The sequence below is a fragment of the Prionailurus bengalensis genome, chromosome D1, assembly GCF_016509475.1.
Source record: "Prionailurus bengalensis isolate Pbe53 chromosome D1, Fcat_Pben_1.1_paternal_pri, whole genome shotgun sequence".
NCBI classification, from domain to species: Eukaryota; Metazoa; Chordata; class Mammalia; order Carnivora; family Felidae; genus Prionailurus; species Prionailurus bengalensis.
In genome coordinates this window covers 101,336,323-101,359,895 of record NC_057346.1, presented here as the reverse complement: position 1 = coordinate 101,359,895, position 23,573 = coordinate 101,336,323, and the positions used below count along the sequence as shown (strand labels likewise).

Here is a 23,573-nt window from a genome sequence, read left to right as displayed (position 1 = left end):
AGTTCCTACCATGTAGGGTAATGGACTTTAGAAGTAGATGTGGAAGGCCCTGGCCCTCATGGTGATGACGTGTAGAAAAGCAAAATAAATTTCAGGAAGAACATGGAACTCGGCCATTTAAACTTAGCTTTAAATATGGAAACATTACATAAATATTCTCCACTTTTACAAATAAGCACACAATAAATATATGAAATACAAATAAAAAATGAAAACTGGCCCTTCCTTATTGATTCAGTCACCTCATCTTCAATTCTGCAAAAAAATCTATCAAAATCCTGGAAGGTACAACCTACCTGCTTTTGTAGGAAGCATTAGCCTCAACAGACTTATCTCAAATAGGAGCAAGGATATTTTAATCCCAATTTTACATATAGTCAAAGAGCTAGTGTAGGGGCTGAGATACATTTTTTTTTAATTTAAACTTGCTTTGCTTTACTGATTTGTAGGCCATAAAATCCAACCCTTACCTAGACTCTTTTTCTCTTATCTTAAAATGTAGGAACTATACCAATTTTTTTAAGAACTCAAGTTTCTGTCACTAATTGATTCCTTGATTTTGGAAAAAAAAAAAAGAACGTATCCTTTTTTTAAAGGATGTAGGGGGTAACAGACTGTTTTTCCTATCCTTGTTTGCAACTATTAGATACTTTAAGGCACTTGTTGGAGGATATATTTCAGGTTCCCCCTGTCCTTAGTCCTCTCTCCTTTCTGATAGCAAAGGGTCCTATAACAGCATCCAGGCTAGTCACCTAGTGTGACAGAGATATTCCATCTCTATTTTAATAACTCTTTGTCCCTTTTTAGTTTATTCAATATACCATGCTAAATTAATCTCTAAAATTATGGTTTTCTATGTCATACCCACGCTTAAAAACCACTCTTTTGCAAATATTTCACCCCTATACTTATTACTGCATTATTTATAATAGCCAAATTATGGAAGTAACTCAAGTGCCCAACAGCAAATGAATGGATAAAGATGTGATTTTACACACACACACACACACACACACACACACACAGTGTGCAATGGAATATTACTCATCCATAAAAAGGAATGTAATCTTGCCATTTGCAACAACATAGAAGGACATAGAATATATAATGTTAAGTGAAATAAGTCAGTCAGAGAAAGACAAATACCATATGATTTCACTCATCTGTGGAACTTAAGAAACCAAACAAATGAACAAAGAAAAAAGAGACACAAAAAAAAAAAACAACCCAGAAACCTCAGAATTTTAAATACAGTGAACAAACTGGTGGTGGCCAGAGGAGAGATGGGTGGGGAGATGGGCGAAATGGGCGAAGGGGATTATTTTGATGAGCACTGAAAAATGTATACAACTGCTGGGTCTTTAAACCTGTGGAAATCTTTATCTCATTAAGCCTCCCTGAAATAATTCCACTTATCTCATTATTAAAATTTTAATTTGAACATCCAGGAAATTAATTTTCATTACATTGAAGTTCTTCATCAAGGCAGTTCATCAGGCAATGACAGTGCCTTGTATTCTTCTTACCCTTGATAATTTAATATTACACTCAGTGGATTCATTTTGGATTTACACAAAACCAGGCTAGAGATCTGGCCATATGGTCTGGAGTAAGGTAATTAACTTGTCTGGCAGTTTTTCCTTTTTTAACATGGGCATTCCTAACATCAATGTTCCATAATTGTGTAGGTTGAATAATCAAGTACAAAGTATGCAACAGGCATTAATTTTTTTCTCTTTCACATTTTTTCCCTCAAATCATTATGTATGGAGTAGGTACCCAATATATAATGGGGAAAAATAAACAAAAGTACACTAAAATGTTAATAGATAAAAATGTAAGCTATTACAACTTATATCAAATAGATTGCTATTATTAGTAGAGTCCTTCGCAGACATAAAAGAGAAATAATGACAATATCTAATATTATTTAGTGCTTACCATACTCTACAGGTAGTTCTAAATCTTCCACTTGTATTAATCGTTGGTCATAAGAGGCCCAGTGATTCTTTCATTATCTCTCTTTTGCCAAAAGGAAACCAAGCCTCTTTAAACTTTGGATAAAATATTGATAGCTTCTGAAGACTAATTTTAAGAATATTTTGATTTTTAAAATAAATGATTTTGGATACTGATAATTTGGCTGTCAAGCTCAAATTATTCTTAGAATTATTCCAGGGGCATATTACCTTTTTTGTTATTTCTTTCTGTGACCAAGTTGCCTCACTCAAGAAATCAAGGTTGAGCTAACTTTTTGACAACAGCTCCAAAGTTTTCTCAGGGATATAGTCACAATCATTCACTGAATTCAGTACTAATGTAACAGAAAGTTGCTATAGAAAATATTTACAAAACTTGAAGAGGGAAATGAACCTATAAAATCAGCATACTTATAGATAAAAATTTAATTCATGCTGTATATATAAGCTTTGTAAAATTTGAAAGTCATGTTTTTTTTTATTATAAAGTGGTTGGAATTTTACTTACCAGGTGATTATCTCATTGGACAAATTTCTTTATCTCTGAGTAAAAGGCGGCATTTGGTGCTTTCAACACGATCAAAATAAATGCTTAATTTTGCTGCTGAAGATTAATTTCATCAAATGAGCAGCCCATGTAAGTCCTGGTTCTGGGACTTTCCTATTTCCTTTATAAAGAGAATCATTTTCTCCTGATTTTTGAAACTAAAAGGAAATAAAATCATCAGTGGCATTTATGTTGAAAAATGCTCTTGTGTGTTTTCTACTCAAAAGGTGCCTCTTCATTGGTTTCAGCATTGGACCTGTATATATAATGCTGTTTAATTTCCAAGTGTTATTTAAACTAGATTACCTGGGAGATTACAGCCCCAGACCTCCCTCTCATTTTTTTATGGGGTAAGACATTTCCCAAAAGAAAAGTTGGCCAATGGACAGCTGAAAATGGCTTAATTCCTTTTCAGTCCTTAAAAAAATAGTTATGCCATGGTTAAGAACTTTTTATACCTTGAGGAATTTGAGCACAAACCAAGAATTCACCTCTATCCAATATTGATAGACAATAAATTATGTGCTTTTTTTTGAAACACGTTCTGAGGAAACAGTAGGGAATAATATAACGTCTTTACAGAGGTTGAACTAGAAAATTCAGAAGAAGCCTAAGGCCAGGATTTGAAGTCTGCCTTAGTGCAGAAGAAATTGATGGAACAGTGGGTGGCAAGGTTCTTGTGTCCTACTGAACATCCCAATGGCCCTACTTCTTCCTCTAGCCTCCGCTTTGGCAACCATTTTCCACATATTTGACTCTGAGAGCAGACGTAAATTTATAGTACTTTCTCCTACAAATACCACAATGAGGATTTGTGTTAAATAAAACTTAGAAAATGTTCCTCTAAAATAAAAAAGATGTTTTTTGTAATCCAGGAAATCAATTAAAAAGGTATATACAATGGAAAGCATGGTCAAAATAGCTAGAAAATGGTGCATAACGAAGTGAAGCTTGAGCTACAGGTCATAGTACCATCGACACCTGCACAACATGGGCTTGAACTATGTGAGTTCATTTATATGCGGATTTTTTTCAATAAATATATTACACTACTATAAGTGTATTTTCTCTTCCTTACGATTTCCCTAATAACTAGCTGACTTTATTATAATAATATAGTATATGACATATGTAGCATGTATAACATACAAAATTATGTGCTAATTGACTGTTCCTGTTATTGGTAAGGCTTCCAGGCAACAGTAGGCTATTAGTAGTTAAGTTTGAGGGGATGTGGGGCCAAAAGTTGTGCACATCCCTAATCCCCACATTATTCAAGGGTCAATTGTAGATTATGCAGAGCATAACTGGGGACTTTCTGGGTGCAAAATATGAGTAAAGAATTGGGGCAGACTGAATGTGTCTGAAAATGATGCATAGGTTGTGGTCAGGATTGGAGAAGAAGAGTATGCTGACTAATTTAGAAAAAAAGTGAGGAATTTGGTTGTATTGGAGCAGCCATAGTCTGAATAAGACTGAACACCATACAAGCTGGTTATTCCTATCTGTAGAAAAAAATAGTTATTAAGTGGAAGAACATATAAATTAGTAATTTGAGAGAAAACTCTTATAATGCTTCTGCTATTGACAATTTTGACCTTATGTTTGAAGAGAACATTTTTCTTATTTTCCACGCAAAAAAAAAAAAAAAATTTACTGATTTTCCACAAACATCATTGATGTATTGGGATTCACAATGTCTGTGGAGCTTGAAAAGTGTGGGGTGTGAGAAGCACAAAATTATAAAGATTGTGAAATGGCCCGCCTTCTGTTGTTGGTATCAGAAACCTTATATAAAATATAGAGTAGCTATTACTTCGCCTACACAACTTATCAGGATGAGAGGTTTTCTGTCGTAGCTCTGGTCTCCAGAAGACAAAACACAGACCCTGAGGAAAATGAAGGATTCGATCACAAGCACAGCAGGGCGGGCTGTCAAGGGAACAGAAAAGTACAGCCTTTATGGTCTCTTAAGTCAACAACAGAACCCTAAAAAAGGAAAATGAAACTGCAAGCTAAGATAGTGGCGTTTGGGGTTGAATCTGAGAATTTTGAGCACCCAAATGCCCTGAAACCTCTGTACAAGCAGAATCTGCTTCTTACTCCTTTCCAGAGTAGCAGAGATTCCCATGGCCTGGGGATTATATAACAACCTCACCTCTGTTACTTCCTGGCAGCATGATGTTTATTTCCTTAAGGTCTGATAGGCTCAAGAAACGTTGAGGAGATTTCCTGTGATCTCATCTCTTTTGTCTCAGTCAGCACATGTAGCTTTATGGGGAGCTGGCTGCAAAGGAAATATATGATTCTCTCTGTTTATGTTTAGTTCTACATGGAAACTTGGCACCAACTGGAATAGAATGTTGTAGCATTAAATTCCCGAATATGAATGTCCACAAAATGATAGGGGTTAAGGAAGAACTTCTTAGTTGGCAAAAGCTTAGCCAGTTCATCTTGTTGTCTACTTTGTACAGACCAAGAGATAACTAGAGGCATAGATCTGTTCCAATTCATGGCAGTCGTTAATGGTTTTACTGGTGTTTAGAGATTTAGAAAGCATGAGTAGAAGATGTGGATATATGAATAGACAAAATGTGAGTCATACACATCGGTGTCTACTGCAGAGGAACTTCTTAATGATGGTAGACAAGATTATATGTTTCATGGATCTCAGCCTTCCTCTTTTCCCAGCTACAAGTTCAAACTCTTTGGTCTAGGTCTAAAGTGGCCATTGTGGCCTAGAAAGCATCCCTATGAATGATATTGCTAGGGATGAACAATATGAAATTTACCTCATGAAGGTTCATCTGGCTTCTGTGACTACTTTGTAGTTATGACTATGTAAGGCAACCCCAAATTTAGTGGTGTAAAACAACCAATTTATTATGCACTTGGACTCTATGGATCAGGAATTTAGACATAGTGAGGATGACTTGGCTAGGCTCCATGATGTCTTGGGTCTCAGATGACAAAACTCAAAGGCGAGGGGTGCTCACTAGCTAGCAGCTGAAGTCATCTCGGGCCATCTTGACTTACATGTCTGGCAATTGACACTGGTTCTGAGCCCAGACATCAGACGAGCTGCTGGCCGTAAAATTCCTCATATGGTCTCTCCATATGGACTAATTAGGAAATACTGCTGTGGCCATCTTTAGAAGTTACTGTCTGTCACACCAACATTGAGTGCTCAACATGTACATTCTTCAGGGAGACTACTCAGTTACTCAGTCTTGTGGTAGCAAGTGGATTACACTGAAAACCTTCCAACATGGAAGAAACAGAATTTGTGTTCACATAAATAGACACTTATTCTGCATATGGATTCGTCTTTCTTGCTTATAATGCTTGTACAAGCAGCACGATGCATCGACTTATGGAATGTCTTATTCACCACCACGTTATTTCACTTAGGATTGATTCTGATCAAGTACTTTATTTCAGAGTAAAAGAAGCATGGTAGGGGCACCTGAGTGGCTCAGTTGGTTAAGCGTCTGACTTTGGCTCAGGTCACAATCTCACAGTCCACGAGTTCAAGCCCCATGTTGGGTTCTGTGCTGACAGCTCAGACCCTGAAGCTTGCTTCAAATTCTGTGTCTCCCTCTCTCTCTGCCCCTCCCCATTGCGCGCTCTCTCTCTCTCTCAAAATAATAAAAATAAGCATTACAAAAATTGAAAAAGAAACATGGTAGTGGACATATACACAGGAATTCACTGATCCTACTACATACCCTGTTATAGACTGAACTGTGGTTTTGAAAATTCATATGTTGAATCCAAGTAACTCAGAACGTGATTATTTAGAGATAAGGCCTTTAAGGAGGCAATTAAGTTACAATGAGGCCTTTAGGGTGGGCCTTAATCCAGTATTACAGGTATCCTTATAAGAGAAAATTTGGACACCCAGAAAAAGTACCAGGAATATCTGTGCACAGAGAGAAGACCATGTGAGGACACACAGAGAAGGCAGTCATCTACAAGCCAAGGACACAGATCTTTGGAGATACTACACCTGCCAGCACTTTGACCTTGGACTTCCAGACTCCAGAACTGCCCAAAAATATATTTTTGTTTAAGTCACACAGTCTGTGGCATTTTGCTATGGTAGCCCTAGCAAACAATTCACAACCCATTTCTCTTAAGTAACTGATCAGAAGCGGTGAGTAAGTGGCTTACTGAACAGTGTCAATTCAGAAACAGCACGCTGAAAAGCTGGAGTTCTATATTTAAGGATGTGTTAACCAATATATGATTTTATTTAATCCATAGTCACGATAAAAACAGTTATAGAATTTTATGGAATAAAAGAATGTGTATGCAAGGACCTCCTTTATTATTATACTAAAATCATTATAGAATTTGTTTGCTCCCTGTGCCAGCATTTTTCAGCTCAGCAGGTTTATAGGTTTTACCTATAGAGGTTATGCTTTCATCAGGGAACACAACAATTATTTTATTGAAGTGGAAAGTGAAGTTGTCACTTGGACATTTTGGGCTCCTCCTGCCTCTATGAAACCAAAAGACAGAAAGGGGCTGGTGCGATTGGTATTGATGATAAGGTCAGATTTGTTTGTTTGACACAATGGTGCATGGATGACCAATATCTGGAACCCAGGGCATCTCTTAAAAGTTCCATAGCTAATAGTAAAAATTAATTTAAAAAAAGAAAAATGACAAGATCATTAAAGACACAGAATATCAGGAATGATGATTTGGTTCACATTAGTAGACAAAGAACCCCAATAATAAAGGTCAACCTGAAATTAAGGGAAAGAATGAATAGAAAGGACAATAAATAAAGGTATAAAAGTTAACTAAAATCTCATTGCCAGTTATCATGAGTTATCTCATGACAGTCGAAGCAATGTAGCAATGTATTGAGTAATTTTACAATCTGTTCTTAGTGTTACAGATTTTCTAGGGAGGATTATAACATGACCTAGAAAGGAAACTAACATTAGAATTAACTTCGTCCAGAATGTTGAGGATGTTCTGTTTCTTTTTTGGAAGGAAGAGAGTGAGACTACCTTAGCAGCAGCATCTTGTTCATTGAAAATATAAATATAAGCTCCTTTCATAAAGTTCAAATACCATACAAAAGAGTGTTTATGAACGCTGTACAGCTCATGTACCTATTTCCCTCAGCTCAAAAACCTACTTTTATATGCTCTCCTCTGAGATGCCAGGAGTAAAATCTACCTATATTTCTTATCTACCAGGAGACTTATCAGTTTCTGTCAATAGGAGTACACTTTAGTGACAGTGGAAGTCCAGAGGAGGGAAGAAAAGGCTTTGTTACATGTTCACAATAAACTATCATATTAAGGAGAACTTGGGACAGGTATTCGAGGAGAATGGAGGAAGAATGAATTGAAAAACATAAATGAAAACTGTCCAATCATCAATAATATTGTATTCATTTCGTATGGTGACAGATGGTAATTAGACTTACTCTGGGGATAATTTCAAAATGTATAAAAACATTGAATCACTGTGATGTACACCTGAAATGAATTGGATACTGTATACCAATAATACATAAATAAAAAAAAGAAAAAACATCTTAAAAAATAATAAAATTGTCCAATCAGGAGAAGTCTTGAAAATGCTAAAGTTTCTGAGCTCCAACCTGAGGCTGGCTTTGCAATCACTATACACTCTCTGTATGTCATTTCTTATTAATTCTAGGGTCAGGATGGAGCTCTAACGTGAAATTCTAGAACGCTTTGCGTAGAAGTTACTTCCCTTCCAAGAACAAATGTCGAAACCAAATTTTCTTCATGGCATCCTTCATCTCCATGTTTCTCAGCGTGTAGATCAGAGGGTTGAACATGGGGGCAATGATGGTGTAGAAGAGAGCAAACACTTTGTCTTCTGGAAGTGTCGCAGCTGGTCGAATATAAATGAAGAGAACAGGCGCAAAGAACAGAATCACAACTGTGACATGGGAACTACAGGTAGACAGAGCTTTGGCGCGGCTCTCTGCAGGGTAAGCCCTGATGGTGTACAAAATCAGAAAATAGGACGCCATCAAAATCACAAAAGCCAGTAAGGCAATCAGACCTGAATCGACAATTACCAAGACGCCAATTCTGTAGGTGTCAGTGCAGGCCAGTTTCAGGAGAGGATACACGTCGCAGAAGTAGTGATCTATCTCATTGGGGCCACAGAAGGGTAAGAAGATGGTGAGAAGGAACTGGCTGGCAGAGTGTAGAAATGCCCCCGTGCAGCAGGCTGTGATGATTGTGTTGCACCTCTGCCTGCTCATGATGACCGTGTAGTGCAGGGGCCTGCAGATGGCCACATAGCGGTCATAGGCCATCCCCGTGAGGATGAAGATCTCGATGCCTCCGAGAAAGTGGAGGATAAAGAGCTGTGTCATGCAGTTACTGTAGGAAATGGTCTTCCTCTCTGCCAGCAAATCAATCAGAAGTTTGGGTGTCACTGTTGATGTGTAGCTAAGGTCAGAAAGTGAGAGACAATTAAGGAAGAAATACATAGGTTGGTTAATGAGTGGACTGCATGTGATGGAAATCATTATGAGCAGATTGCCCATCCAAATGGCAACGTAGCAAAATGAAAATAATATAAAGCAGAGGATTTCAACGTTCTTGTTTTGAGAGAGTCCCAAGAGAATAAACACGGTGACGTTGTTTCTATTTCCCATGATCCAGTGCAGTAAGAATGCATAACAGCCCCCTGGGAAGACATAACACACAAGTCAGTGTCAGAAACGTGCATGGAGAATATAGATGATGGCACTAATATCATGAAGGTATATTTAATGGATATGATCCCAGCGTTTGGGAAAATAAAATATAATATGTAATATTTTTTTTCCGATTAATCTCATGATGATTTCCATAGGTCAGTCTTTCGGGACATATTTAATAGATATGATCCCAGCATTTGGGAAAATAAAATCTAATATGTAATATTTTTTTTCCGATTAATCTCATGATGATTTCCATAGGTCAGTCTTTCGGGACATTAGGTTCAATCTTGACATTAATAAAAATTAATGCAGTTCATCGGTAAATTTTTTTAAAAAGAAGTGTAAAAATTCTTAGTAGTCGCCAAATGTTTTCCAATTCTAAAGGACTATACAGCTAAGTCTTTGTAAAGGACATATCTCTGGGTCCCTGACAAACTCAGATTTGTCAAAGATGCAAGTATAAGTCATCAAAGTTTTTGCTAAATGATATAGAAGTAAATGTGAAACTTGAACAGTGGTCACTAGTAAAATATATGCTTCCCCCAAATAGCCTCAGAATGAGGTAGAAAATACAACTAATGATTCATATATGATACGTATACTTTGACAAAGTGAAAGACAAACAATTCTTGGCAGGAGGCCCCTGAATTGGTTTGAATACTTTTTTTGGATGGCTTGTTTATCTTTGTCTTAGTGATTCGTGACAGTAAGATGACGGTATTTTATATCAAAAGTACACTTATTTCCATAGGCACGTCAATAAAAATCACATACTTAAATGAACCACAGAATGAAGCAAAGTTAAAACTGAAAAGAAAAGCAGAAGTCAGTTTCACCTTTATGGTTTTGCTCTTGACTCAGTGTATCATAATTTGCAAGTCATTTTCTTCACAGTGGTTTGAATTATAGTACGAATTTGTTTCCCATACCTGTCCCATGCATGCCCTTTGCCAAAGAATCTTGTTGCCACATAACTCAAAGAAAATACGTTTGGGAAGTGTTTCTGTGGAAAACAAATGGTTGAGACCCAGGCTCCATTACTAATTATACGAGTCTGTGAATTTAGATACCTACCAACTTTTTTTTTCAACTTGAAGTGTCTCACTTGTAAAATAAGTAAATCTGCCTGAACTTTGCCACAAAACGGTGGAGAAACTAACTCAAACATTCAAAAAATGGCTCTTGCTTTATTAAGCGTACGAGTTTTCATTGCTGATTTTATTATATTAGTGCTAGTGTTACCAAATCAGTAAAGTTGTCAATAATTAAGTCCAATAAATATTACTCCCATGTAGAAGTGGATTATTTAGAATGGTAAAATAACTTTGAGACCTGTACTAACCAAATCATTTTGTTTTAAATAGGAGTGATTTGGGGGCGCGTGGGTGGCTCACTCGGTTGAGCAACCGACTTCGGCTCAGGTCATGATCTCACACTCCCTGAGTTCAAGCCCCACGTCAGGCTCTGTGCTGACAGCTCAGAGCCTGGAGCCTGCTTCTGATTCTGTGTCTCCCTCTCTCTCTGCCCCTCCCGCACTCATGCTCTGTCTGTCTCTCTCTGCCTCAGAAATAAATAAACATTAAAAAATTTAAAAAATAAATAAATAAGAGTGATTTTAATTAAAAGTATATAGAAAATACAGAGGTGCCTGGCTGGCTCAGTCAGTAAAGCATGCGACTCTTGCTCTTGGGATTGTGAGTTCAAGCTCCATCTTAGGCATAGAAATTATTTAAAAAAAATAAAATCTTTAAAAAAAAGGTTTTTAACAAAGTATATAGAAAATACATAGAAGGAATAAGGGTAGGTTCAATCTCAATCTCTTTATCATTCAGCAATTATGCTAAACCTATAAGATTTGATATGTGAAAAGGCATGCAAGTTAGTTGGGGTTGGCCATACTTTCTGCTAACTTACTTGGGGCCTCTGGGCTAATGAAAAAAATGACAGGGGTGCCTGGGTGGCTGAGTCTGATTATTGATTTTGGCTCAGGTCATGAGCTCACAGTTTGTGGGATCAAGCCCACAAACAGGCTGTCAGCACTGAGTCTGCTTGGGATTCTCTCTCTCCCTCGTCCCCGGCTCACGCTCTCCAAACAAGTAAATAAGTAAATAAATAAATAAACTTTAAAAAAGAAAAAAAAAAAGAACATAGAATGGTAACCACATGATCCAATTGTTTTGTGTATTAATTTTGATCTCAAAATGCATCTCTAATACCTATCATCTTTCTTTACATTTTGTGGTATATCTTCTACTATAATCTTGTAGCGACAATTTCTCAATTAATTTTTAAATTCTCCCATCACTCTCTTTTAAAGAGATTAAGTTAACTGTGCCACCCACCAATTACAACATTCATTTACAAAAGGGCCTTAAAACAAATGAATTTATTTCTTTGGTACAATTCTATGATTTGCAGTTAGCTTACAGAGGGGTGCCTGCATGGCTCAGTTGGGTAAGCATTGGTTTGGGGTCAGTTCATGATCTCCTGGTTCATGAGTTCAAGCCCCACATTGGACTCTGGGCTGACGGTGCAGAGCCTGCTTGGGATTCTCTCTCTCCCTCTCTCTCCCTGTCCCTCCCCCACTCGCATGCATGCTTTCTCCCTCTCAAAATAAATAAACTTTAAGAAAAAAAAAAGAGTTAGCTTAGAAATAACCATTGAAAAGTAAGTTTTCATGACTCCAATGATGCCATCGTAATGGCTTCTTACACGTAAACAAATATACAATCTTAAAAATAACATTTAAAATATTGGTTCAGCCAATTCTTAAAGTAATTGCTTGTTTGTTTGAATGAGCATAAATAAAACCATCATTTTAATCATGTACATAGAAATGAATAACCACCTGAATTGTTTTTCTTCTTCCCCTCTGCCAAAACTACGCAGGGAAATTTTGCTTCAAACATGAAATTAATTCTCTGTACAAACTAGTTGTTGGATTATGCAGGCAAAATCAATCTGTTTTCACTCGATACAAAATCAGTTTTCCAACTAACTAAATTAGGCCTAACCTTCTAACCAAACAATATTGCTAAATATATGGTTCAATTTCCAATTTTCTTTATTCTTGGGTCCATAGGAAGCACTTAATTTCCCTTCCTTTTCTTTCATTTCAATGTTCCCAAACTTGTGTGGTTCACCAAGTATAAATTACCACCTATATTTCTAGCTTCTCAATTTTAGAGTGCAAGAAGATCTCTAGTCTCTCTTTTAATGTTTATTTATTTATTTTGAGAGAGGGAGAGAGTGTGCATGAACAGGAGAGGGGCAGAGAGAGAGAGAGAGAGGATCCCAAGGAGGTTCCATGTTCACCACAGAGCCCAACATGGGGCTCGATCCCACGAACCATGACATTATAACCTGAGCTGAAATCAAAAGTCAGTGGTTCAACTGACTGAGCCACCCAGGTTTCCCACTAGTTTCTACTTTTGATTCAGTTATCAATTTTAAGTGTGACCTCTGAACTTCATTCCCCTCAATACTTTCAACTGTCTAAAATGTAGACAAATTATTTGTTCCCTAAATAAATCAGAGAGTTCTGAATTTCAAATTTAAAAATAGATGAATGAGAACTTTGAAAAAAACACCATCTAAATGAATATAGTATTAAGCGCAGTTTGACACACATACAAGAGTAATAACACCTTCCGGAGATAGAAATTAGTTGAAGCTTTCCTGATAAAGTATACATAGAATATCCAACTAGTATTTAGCAAAACAGAATTTGAAACCAGAGTTTTCTGAATCTAGAGCCTGAGTTCATACATAAAGGGTATAGAATCAAAGCAACAGAATAAATGTAATGTTTAAAACCCCCTTTCTCTTATTATTTCATGCAAAACCAAATAACCTCCAAAATCATGGTCCTTAAACCCTTTCAACTACTATAATTTTGGTATGCAGATGGCCAAAGAGATGATGAATGAAGCCAAAGTCTCTAAGTCTATACCATACAGAAAATACGCAAACGGAACCATAAACTCCCTCTGTTCCTCTCTCCTGCATATGTAGCCCAATTATCAAGAGGAACAACATTATGCTCACGTAAGTGAATAAAATGCACTGAATCTTGTGATGCTCTCATACATGAGGAGTGATGCTAGCCACAAATAGTCCCTTTGTAAGAGCAGTGGTTAGAAAAAAAGAGATTGTAATTTATTCTCTGCTATAGCTCTTCCCTCCCTTTAGGCATTTGTACTTAGGGTCCCCATCCTAAAAAGGATAAATCCAGTCTTGATAATTTATCTGTTTTGGTTAAGATTTTGCATTTTCGTTAAGATTTTGCAACCCTTGGGCTGTCTGCTCTTGTTAAAGTTTGGGGAAACCTTTGACATAATGAGGTGAACTTGCTTGGGTTTATATTCTGACTGCCATGAACGAGCCCATGGACCCATTCCGTTATTTTACTATGCTATCAGTTAGTCTAATAGTTCTTATATTACCTTCCAATTTGAGCATTCCCATGTGCCTACCATAAAGTTTTAAACCCTCACAATAATTCTCACAAGGAAATATCACTAACAAACTGATTTTATTATTAAAAAGGAAGCTGACTCATAGAGAAATTAAATAATTAGCCCAAGACCATACACGCAAATAGTACAGTCAAAATCTGAAATAATATATATCTCACTTTGCAATGCACTTAGCAAAATGTTACGTAGTTACCACAGTTACTGGTACTTAGTGTTTACTCAATAAATATTTGATATCGTAATTACTTAGAAGATTGTCTCACTGACCCCAATATTTCCATTTTTGCCCTATGCCAAAATAAACCCTATACGTTCTTGTTTTTTGTAATCCTAAATTCCTGAAGGATGGGGAGACTGTTTTATATTCTGCCTTGAAATAGTTAAGAAGTGCTGGCACAAATTTAATTTTGAATTTTAGCTGTCTAATCTGTATGATCTTTGGCATGTACTGTTTTTCCTCAGACCATCATACTGCCAATGGATGCGTCCATCGCTGGTGAGTATGTTTACCTCCCAACACTGTTGTGAGAATTAATTGGATAAAATGGGTAAGTCACCCAATACATGGTAGGGACTCAATAAATATTTCTAACTATTTTATCTTTGTTCTGTCTCTTGTCAAATACAGGCTACCATTATTTAACCAATAATCAGTAAATGTTTGTAAATGATTAAAAGAAATAATGGCAATGATTTCAAATGGTCTAAAATAATTGAAATTATTGTCATTACAGTTATTGCAGTCAATAAGGGAGGGCAAGAAAAATAAACAGAGGTAAGGTAAACAGAGACTCAAGTTTTGAGATACTTTCACTTGATTTTTCAGTGACCTGAGGAGGGTATTCAGTTAACATAACGCTTGGGGATATTTGTTGTTGTTGTTAAAGGAGAAAGGAGAAATCAGTTATCATAATAGTGGTTACTGGAGGGAGTGTACTTGTCCTCTGAATTTGAGTTTTACCATTTTCCTTGGTGACCTGTGAATCCGTTTCTTCTAGATCAATACTTTTTCAACTTTCCAGCGAGAGTTCTAAGAGTCCTTTTATTTTTTTTAATTTGAAATTTGCTGTCCACCTAAGCGTCATTTCCCTTTCACTGTCTGCCTGTCTCTTTCGGATGTCATATTACACTTTCAATGGGCAGCTCTTTGAATTTATCGCTGCCCCAAGCTCAAAACAAATTAGGCTATAAAATTCAGAGAAGATCCCTGTATTTAACTTTAAATGACAGTCAGTCTGTTAGCTATAACACGGAGGCAAATGTAAATTTAGCTGATAGCACACATTCAGGCAGGAAAACAGGAAGGGAAGAGAAGTAATTCACCACACACGTTCCTCCACTTTGCTGTGGATCTGTCCGTATTTCTTCTTTTCAGTGTTTTTCTTTCCTCCCTGAAATTCTAGTCATTCGCCTCTGCTATTTCATTTCAGCTTCTTGAATTCACATTTCACTCGGCATAACTCGTTAGCCATTCTCAGAAAAACAAAAAACAAAAAACAAAAAACAAAAAACAAAAAAACTTGTATCATTTCAGAGACAACTGACACCAATCACTCAAGCAACATTCACACAAACGAGGAGAAGTCATATGTTCCGAGTGACAGTCTGAAGTCAAGCGGCGTATTTTTTATATCCACAGGGATCAAATCACGGTCTATATTTTCATCCTCTAAATTACTCCTAGAGATGTCCAAGCTCGCATGAATAATACTTAATAGACTATGCATTATAAAACTACATTTCTTTTATTCTACCGCACTGACTTCTTTCTGAGGAGTTTGGATTTACCTTCCCCAAATCATAAGTCCACCATGTAGATTTCCTTTAGATCTGAGTTATCAGACCAAGTGCAGTGAGGATACATATGATCTGGATTATAAACAGCATGCAAGCCACAATTAACATTGCGTGTGACTTAGGAATCTGTCATTAGAAATTCCTCCTGGGCCCCAATGACTGAATTCTCCGCACCTGAGGAACTGTGTCATGAAAACAAACTTGAGGGATTTTTTTTTCTTCAAGAAGATTTTTTTCTTCTATCCTTTCTCTAATCTCTGCAAACGGACAGGAGTAAAGGACAGCCCTGGCCTTCACGGTGGCTAATGGTCTTCATCTGTCCTCAAAAACTGTCCTATTGTATTCTCTATGAGAATTACAATGAGTTTTAGTTCATTTCCAAGAGTATAGGTAAATTTCTGGAAAACTTGTAAACTAATAAGGCTTAGTATTATTTTGTATTAGTTTTGGTTTAGAAAATTAAAAAATAATAATTGGAAAAACAAAAGCTGCATTTGAACATGTTTCCATTGTTTCCCAAGTCCTTCTATTATTCCTGCACAGCTGTCTTTCCTCCTTTTTCTCTGTGTAAAAATTGAGCTGACTTCCAATGTGCTGTGTGAGCAGAATCAATAATGCAAATTCACACTGAGGGTTTGCCGTGTATCATGTCCTAAGTACTCTTGTTTAATTTTCACGAGGACCCTGTGTTCTTATTTTACCCATGAAAAAAATCTCTGTAACAGCTAAGATAAATACTTTGCCTGAGGTTTCCAGGCAAGGAGATGCAGATAAAAGTCAAGAGAATAGGTAATTCTGGGGGCAGGGGAGAGAGTGAGGACAGGAAGGCATATATGGTTGACTCTGGAGATGATGTCATTGTTCTACTCTTTGGTTCATATGGAGATTACAGGGATATTTCTTTTCCAGTTCTTTTCCCCAACCCTGGCCCCCACCTCTCTCTCTCTCTGTCTCTCTGTCTCTGTCTCTCTCTCTCTCTGTCTCTCACAAGTTTCTTTGTATCTTTTATTTCTATGGGGAAAATACATAACAAGACAACCCTAAAACCATATCCAAGGCACTGAAGCTACCCAGGGCCAAGTGTGAATTTGGTTTTGCCCTCAAAGAATTAACTTGAAAACAAGTCTAGGTATTTCATTTTGGTCTATTCCCCACCCTCCTAAGGAAACCTGTTTTTTTTTTTACTTTATTGAGGAATCATTGACAAACATAAAGCATACATTATGATGATTTCATACGCATATATATTGTGGAATTATTATCAAGACATTATTACCTCATTTCACATAGCTGACCACTGTGTGTGTGTGTGTGTGTGTGTGTGTGTGTGTGTGGTAAGTATGCTCAGGATCTACACTCAGCAGCTTTCAAGTATACAAAACCATATTCTTAACTGTACTCACCGTTCTGTGGTTACATTCTCAGAACGGATTCTTCTCATAACTGAAATTTCTACCTTTGACCATTGAAACCTGATTTAAGACATTCTGACATTTTGTTTAAAGATACTTTCTCCAGTCTAGGTCATGTTTTCACAATTATTCCTGTTCTCAGCGCAGAACTTCCATCAGATCCCCTCTGGGCTTCCAGTTTCCCCACCAGGCAGCCATATCCAGGCTCTGTTTTGCAACCCCTACCCCTGAATCTTTCTAGCTTTACTTCCTCAAAAAAGGACATTTTACTTCATCAAAAAAGGACATTTGTTCCCATGGACTCACCATCCTCCAGGGTGAAAATATCCACATGTGTCTTGCCGTATTGGCTTTTTAGACAATATCAATTCAAAAAAGAACATTTAGTATCCGTCTAGCCAGATAAAAACACTATCAATATATATCATATGTGTACACATATACATTTTTTCAAACCACTCTTTCAGGCATCATAGCATCACTAATTCTTGAATTAGACATAAAGACCAAATAAAACCAGTTTCTCTACTTCTTCTTCCAACAATAATAACTTTCATTCAACTTTTTGGAATATTTTAATATGGCTTTCAATCTTGGCTTTTTGCCTTTTGTTTTTACATATTTGAACATCCTATGAGTTTTATATCTTCTTATCATGAATTTCTTATTTAACTTTATTAATCAATGTTATAACATTTTCCTCTGTGCATGAAATTCTTAATGGAAAATACCTTAGTAGAAAATTTCAGTTTCTTTGGTGATACAATGCATTTAATAAAAATGTTGTAGATTGATATCAATGAGAAATATAGTTAAATAATCAATAATACCTTTTTTCTTGCTCACATCGTCAGTGAAAATGGGAATCAAAAGCGCCTTGGGGATTGATTTCACTACAGAATCTTAATAGTTATAGTAGAATTTGAGGGGTCAATGTAACATAAGTAGTCTGTGACTTAAAAATGATGAATGAGCTAATATTAACCCATAAATCACAGGAGGGAGAAGAATATGCTTTCAATAAAGGCTGTTGTGATGTATCAGCACATAGTCTAGCTGGGTTTATCCACAGAACACATTTTGAATAGGTAAAGCTTGGATAGAATCTGGGCAACTCTGAAGGTTAATTAAACAAGCATTTGCTAGCTGCCTATCTTGTATAGTTAAACCTCAATTTTAGCCATTTGGAGAATTCATTATAAATTATGTTTCTCTAAATAACATGTTATCTTCTTGGTGGGTTCCTTTCCTCACGAAACAGAAGAAGAAATCTGCATCAAGACATAGCCATTGAGGGGCGCCTGGGTGGCTCAGTTGGTTAGGTGTTCCACTTCAGCTTAGGTCATGATCTCACCATCCACAGGTTCGAGCCCCACATCTGGCTCTGTGCTGACAGCTTGGAGCCTGGAGCCTGTTTCAGATTCTGTGTCTCCCTCTCCCTCTCTGCCTCTCCCCGACTCATACTTTGTCTCTCTCTGTCTCTCAAAAATGACCGTTAAAAAAAAGAAAGACACATCCATTGAGTAAGAAAGATGGAAATAGTTATATGACTTCTGTTGTAGATGTTTAAAGTCTTAATTAAAACTGTTCCATGTATCTTAACCACTAATCTATTTCTCAAGTGCAATTTCAATTCATAATTTCATATTTAAGTGACATTAATGACTTTCCTTATCAGTTTTATATTATAAATGAAGAACGGATGATGCATAGATGTTTGTTGATTTGACCAGAGTCATGCCATAAAAAACTTGGTAGACTGCCATGCATTTCAAAGTGTGAAGACTCCTTGTCCTAAGTGTTATTAAATGTGGCCCATGAAGATGAAGGCAAAATATGCCAAGTATTTATATTCTGATTTCCCTTTAAGGTTTTTATATTGATTTATCCCTTATGGTGTTCTGAAACTTATCAATAAAGTAAAATATTTGATCGAAAAGAATATGTGGTTAGTAAAATTATGAAGCCCAATTGATATGCAGGTGTCTTTTTATTCTTTGCATAAATGAAAGACAGTAGGACACAGAATAAGGCTTATCCTTCCCTCTCAATCTTTTTCTCTCAAAACATGTAGACATTGTTACACTCTCTCCTAATACTTGGTAGTAAGTGATGTCGTCTAAGCAAGCACAAGACTCATTGTTTTTTTATTTTTTTTTAACATATATTTATTTTTGAGAGACAGAGAGAGAGTGTGTGAGCAGGGAAGGGGCAGATAGAGAGGGAGACATAGAATCTGAGGCAGGCTCCATTCTCTGAGCTGTCAGCACAAAGCCCGATGTGGGGCTCGAACCCATGAAGCATGAGAGCATGACCTGACCCGAAGTTGGGCGTTCAACTGACCGAGCCACCCAGGTGCCCCAAGACTCATTTTTTATTAGTAATTTGTCAAAATTGTAATTTATAGAATTCTTCTCACACATAAATTTGCTGCAATTTGCATTTCTTATCATTTTCTCTCCCTATCCTTCCCTTTCATTTTGTATTACTGTTGACATTATTTTTTTGAAATTCTATTGCATTTTGTTTTCAAATATAGTTCATGTTTTCAAAATAATTCCATTGATAATACTACAGTGTTACCCACCTTCTTATGAATGTCTATTTTTTCCAGAAAGATTTTAATTATTTGTATCTTATTGATAGTAAAAAAATATGTTCTTCCAATTTTTTTTTCTAATTCTCTTGAGAAATCTTTCTCCTAAATTTGCTTTTCTCAATACCTACAAATAATGTGTTCTATTCATGGACCATGGTAGTAAATCTTTTAATATCACAAATAACTGGGTTTTGTTGTTATTATTTCATTTCTCACCTTACATGGAAAAAAGATACATGCAAGAACTATGCAAATGGAAGATTTATTTAAATTTTTTTTCAATTGGCTCCATTTTTGTCCATTAGGATGGAAATTTAATTCATCTCTCCTGTCTATATATCAAGACAAGCTGATATGTGCAGTTTCTCCCAAATTCAGTTTCCTTTTTTTAGTTTTATGTGTTTATTTTAAGAGAGAGAGAGAGAGCATGAGCAGTGGAGGAGCAGAGAGACAGAGAAGGAGAGAGAGGGAAAGAGAGAGAATTGCAAGCAGAGCCCAACTCCGGGCACAGACTCATGAAATGTGAGATCATGACCTGAGCCGAAATCAAGAGTCTGAGGCTCAACTGACTGAGCCACCCACCCGGCTGCCCCCAAAAATGCAGTCTTTTCTTTTTTTTTTTTTAGTTTTTTAAATATTTATTCATTTTTGAAAGAGAGAGAGAGAGAGAGAGAGGGAGACAGAGAGAGAGAGAGAGAGAGAATGAGACAGAGCGTGTGTGGGGGAGGGACAGAGAGAGAGGGAGACACAGAATCTGAAGCAGCTCCAGGCTCTGAGCTGTCAGTACAGAGCCTGATGCAGGGCTCAAACTCACAAACCATGAGATCATGACCAGAGCTGAAGTGGAACGCTTAACTGACTGAGCCACCCAGGCGCCCCCCCAAATGCACAGTCTTGAAGTCATTCAACTAATTGAGCTTTACTGGAAAGGGAGAAGATCTATTAATTTTCTCATTCTGTCTTTCCACATTCCGAACATATATGATGTAATAAACACTATAACGGAAATGTAAATTACCACCTGTCCCTTTGTCCCCGCCTATGAAATTTTAAGGCAGATGGGACTGGGAAAAGTTGCTGTAACTCCCCAGAGGACCAGTGTAGCCACGCCTTCTTCTTTGCAACTCTAAAGCAAATTATCTGCCTGAATTTTTTTCATCACATAATTTATTGCAGAGTGTGATCACATAAGATTCAGATGAATATTCTACAGGAAATAAAATTCGATAATTAAAAACATTCTGTTTTAATTTCAGAAAACCACTTTTAAACTTGTTCATTTCTCCAGAGGGCCAAAATGTTGTCGAATCCCCGTGTATCAATTTCATATGCAAATGAATATTAAAATTCGCTGTCAGCCTCACAGCTCCATAACTGACTACTGGGTATGACAGCCCCACCGTTCACTCAGCCTGGAATATGTTTAATATGCAGATGCCCTAAGCCAATCTCAATTCTGCTGGTAAAATCGTCATCTTGCTCACAATGCTTCGGCTCATCATCTCTGACATTTATAAATTGAACGATTTGTTTTCGGTGATCTGAACACCAACAAGCTCTCTGATTCCAAGTCTACTTTTACTCCTGCATAAACTTTTTAGCATATTGAATAGGACAAATCAATTGTGTTTTTCTTCTGAAAATATCATTTGAAACCAAACTTTTCTCATCGCGCTTTTCATCTCTGTATTTCTCAGGGTGTAGATTAAGGGATTGAACATAGGAGCGATGATGGTGTAAAATAGAGCAAATATCTTGTCCTCGGGGAACGTGGTCGGAGGTCGAAGGTAGGCAAAGATTGAAGGCCCAAAAAATAAAATGACCACAGTGATATGAGACCCACAGGTGGAGAGGGCTTTGCATCTTCCTTCAGCGGACTGATGTCTTAAAGTGAATAATATGACAACATAAGACCCAAACAAGAGAACAAAGGTCACTAAAGCGACCAGACCTGAATTGGCAACCACAAGGACACCAGTGATGTAGGTATCAGTACAAGCAACTTTCAGCAAAGGGAAGATATCACAATAGTAGTGATTGATTTCGTTGGGGCCACAGAAAGGCAACTGGAATATCATAGAAAACTGAGAAAAAGAATGGACGACCCCACCAGCCCAAGCAGCCAAGACTAGGAGATTGCACCTTGCTCTGTTCATGATAAGCAGGTAGTGGAGAGGTTTGCAGATGGCAGCGTAGCGATCAAAGGCCATGACTGTAAGGATGAAGATTTCAATCATTCCCAAAAAGTGCAAGGAAAAGACCTGTAACATGCAATTACCATAAGAGATGGTTTTTCTGGCCAGCAGCAGATCACCTATCAGTTTGGGTGTCACACAGGAGGTGTAGCAAATGTCCATAAAGGATAAGTGACCGAGGAAATAGTACATTGGTTGGTAAAAAAGGGCACTGCATCGAATGGAGACGAGAATTAAGACATTTCCCACCAAAATGGAAACATAACAAAACAAGAAGAATACAAAGCAAAAAATTTGTATGTTCTGGTTATAGGAAAGTCCCAAAAGAATGAATTCTGAGATGTTCCTCTGACTTCCCATAAATTGTGTGCTATGTACAGATGACTGAGCATCTGGAAAGAAAAAATTTGAATCAAAACATTGATAATATTAACACAATCATAAATAAATTTCTAATAAAACAAAAGGCTAACTCAACAAATCACAGAAGGTAAATCGTAAATCAATATTATTATGTTTTTTTTCCCTTGGAAATCAACTGCTTCCGCTATGATTTTTTAATTTTTTCAAATAGTCTGTCATACTGATAGTGTTAAAAATACATTTGATTAAATTTTGAAAATATCATGATTTAAAAATTACTATTTTCTAAACAGAAGTTCTACTACTGTTATTTATAACATTGAGATAACAGTGGCATTAATTTAATGCATAAAATTTGTCTTATTCCTCATTTCTCTTGTGTTCATTATTCATAACAGGCTTTTCATTCCAGGTAATGCTCTTTCCCCAGCATGATATGGAACATTCTCCTGAATTGCCTGAAGACATACAATCAAGGAATGCAGTTGCATTTAAAAACAAAAACAAAAACAAAAGCACATTTGCCTAAATTGTGCATTGAGTGATTAGGATTGCAAGTAATATTCTTTGAAATACAAGGGTGGGAATGGAATGGATAGCACATAACCAAAAGTCGATCTTGCTGGCTATGTTATGACACAAAAATAGTTGAAAACACAGCACAGAGCAGATTTTATCAGTGACATTTTGAAAAAGAATTAGAAAAAATATGTAGATCTCTTATTTTGGTTTTAGTGTACATGCATGTTTTAAGGTAAACTCCATCGTTGTTAAACTTAATAATGGGCATAAATTAAAAAAAAAAGGGGGCGCCTGGGTGGCGCAGTCGGTTAAGCGTCCGACTTCAGCCAGGTCACGATCTCGCAGTCAGTGAGTTCGAGCCCCGCGTCAGGCTCTGGGCTGATGGCTCAGAGCCTGGAGCCTGTTTCCGATTCTGTGTCTCCCTCTCTCTCTTCCCCTCCCCCGTTCATGCTCTGTCTCTCTCTGTCCCAAAAATAAATAAAAAACGTTGAAAAAATAAAAAAATAAAAAATAAAAGAAAGCACTAATGGAAATGGAGGACTTTGTAGTCTCCCTTTTTTAACAGGAAGATAACAGGTCTTAGCCTCAAAATTGTGCACAAGTTATGCTTCCTTCATAAAAGTTAATGTGTTTCTTATATCTTTGTGTACATTGTTAGAGTTGCAGTTGCAAATCATAACTAACAGGAAAATACTATACTGCATTCCTTTATTATTTTTTGTATTTATTTATTTAAAGAGAGGGAGTGTGCAACAGGGACAGATGGAGAAAGAGAGAGAGAGAGAGAGAGAGAGAGAGAGAGAGAATCCCAAGCAGGATCTGTGCTGTCAGTGCAGGGCCAGACACAGGGCTCGATCTCAGGAACTGCGTCATTAACTGAGCCAAAATCAATAGCTGGACGCTTAACCGACCGAGCACCCCTACCTATATTGCATTCCTTCAAGTAAATATACATAAAATCTTAAACCA

The 23,573-nt window shown here is 36.9% G+C and overlaps 2 protein-coding genes across 2 annotated transcripts; both read right to left on the bottom strand.

Moving 5' to 3' along the window:
- Positions 1-8,260: 8,260 nt before the first annotated feature.
- On the bottom strand, positions 8,261-9,190 carry LOC122482743 (olfactory receptor 4P4-like). Its single transcript, XM_043579042.1, has one exon. It carries the CDS (start codon positions 9,188-9,190, stop codon positions 8,261-8,263), a length of 930 nt encoding a protein of 309 aa, XP_043434977.1.
- Positions 9,191-21,143: 11,953 nt separating this feature from the next.
- LOC122482742 (olfactory receptor 4P4-like) lies at positions 21,144-22,079 on the bottom strand. Its single transcript, XM_043579041.1, has one exon. It carries the CDS (start codon positions 22,077-22,079, stop codon positions 21,144-21,146), a length of 936 nt encoding a protein of 311 aa, XP_043434976.1.
- Positions 22,080-23,573: the final 1,494 nt, after the last annotated feature.

Coding starts and splice junctions, on each gene's coding strand:
- LOC122482742 (XM_043579041.1), bottom strand. CDS start 22,079: ATGGGAAGTCAGAGGAACATCTCAGAATTCATTCTTTTGGGACTTTCC.
- LOC122482743 (XM_043579042.1), bottom strand. CDS start 9,190: ATGGGAAATAGAAACAACGTCACCGTGTTTATTCTCTTGGGACTCTCT.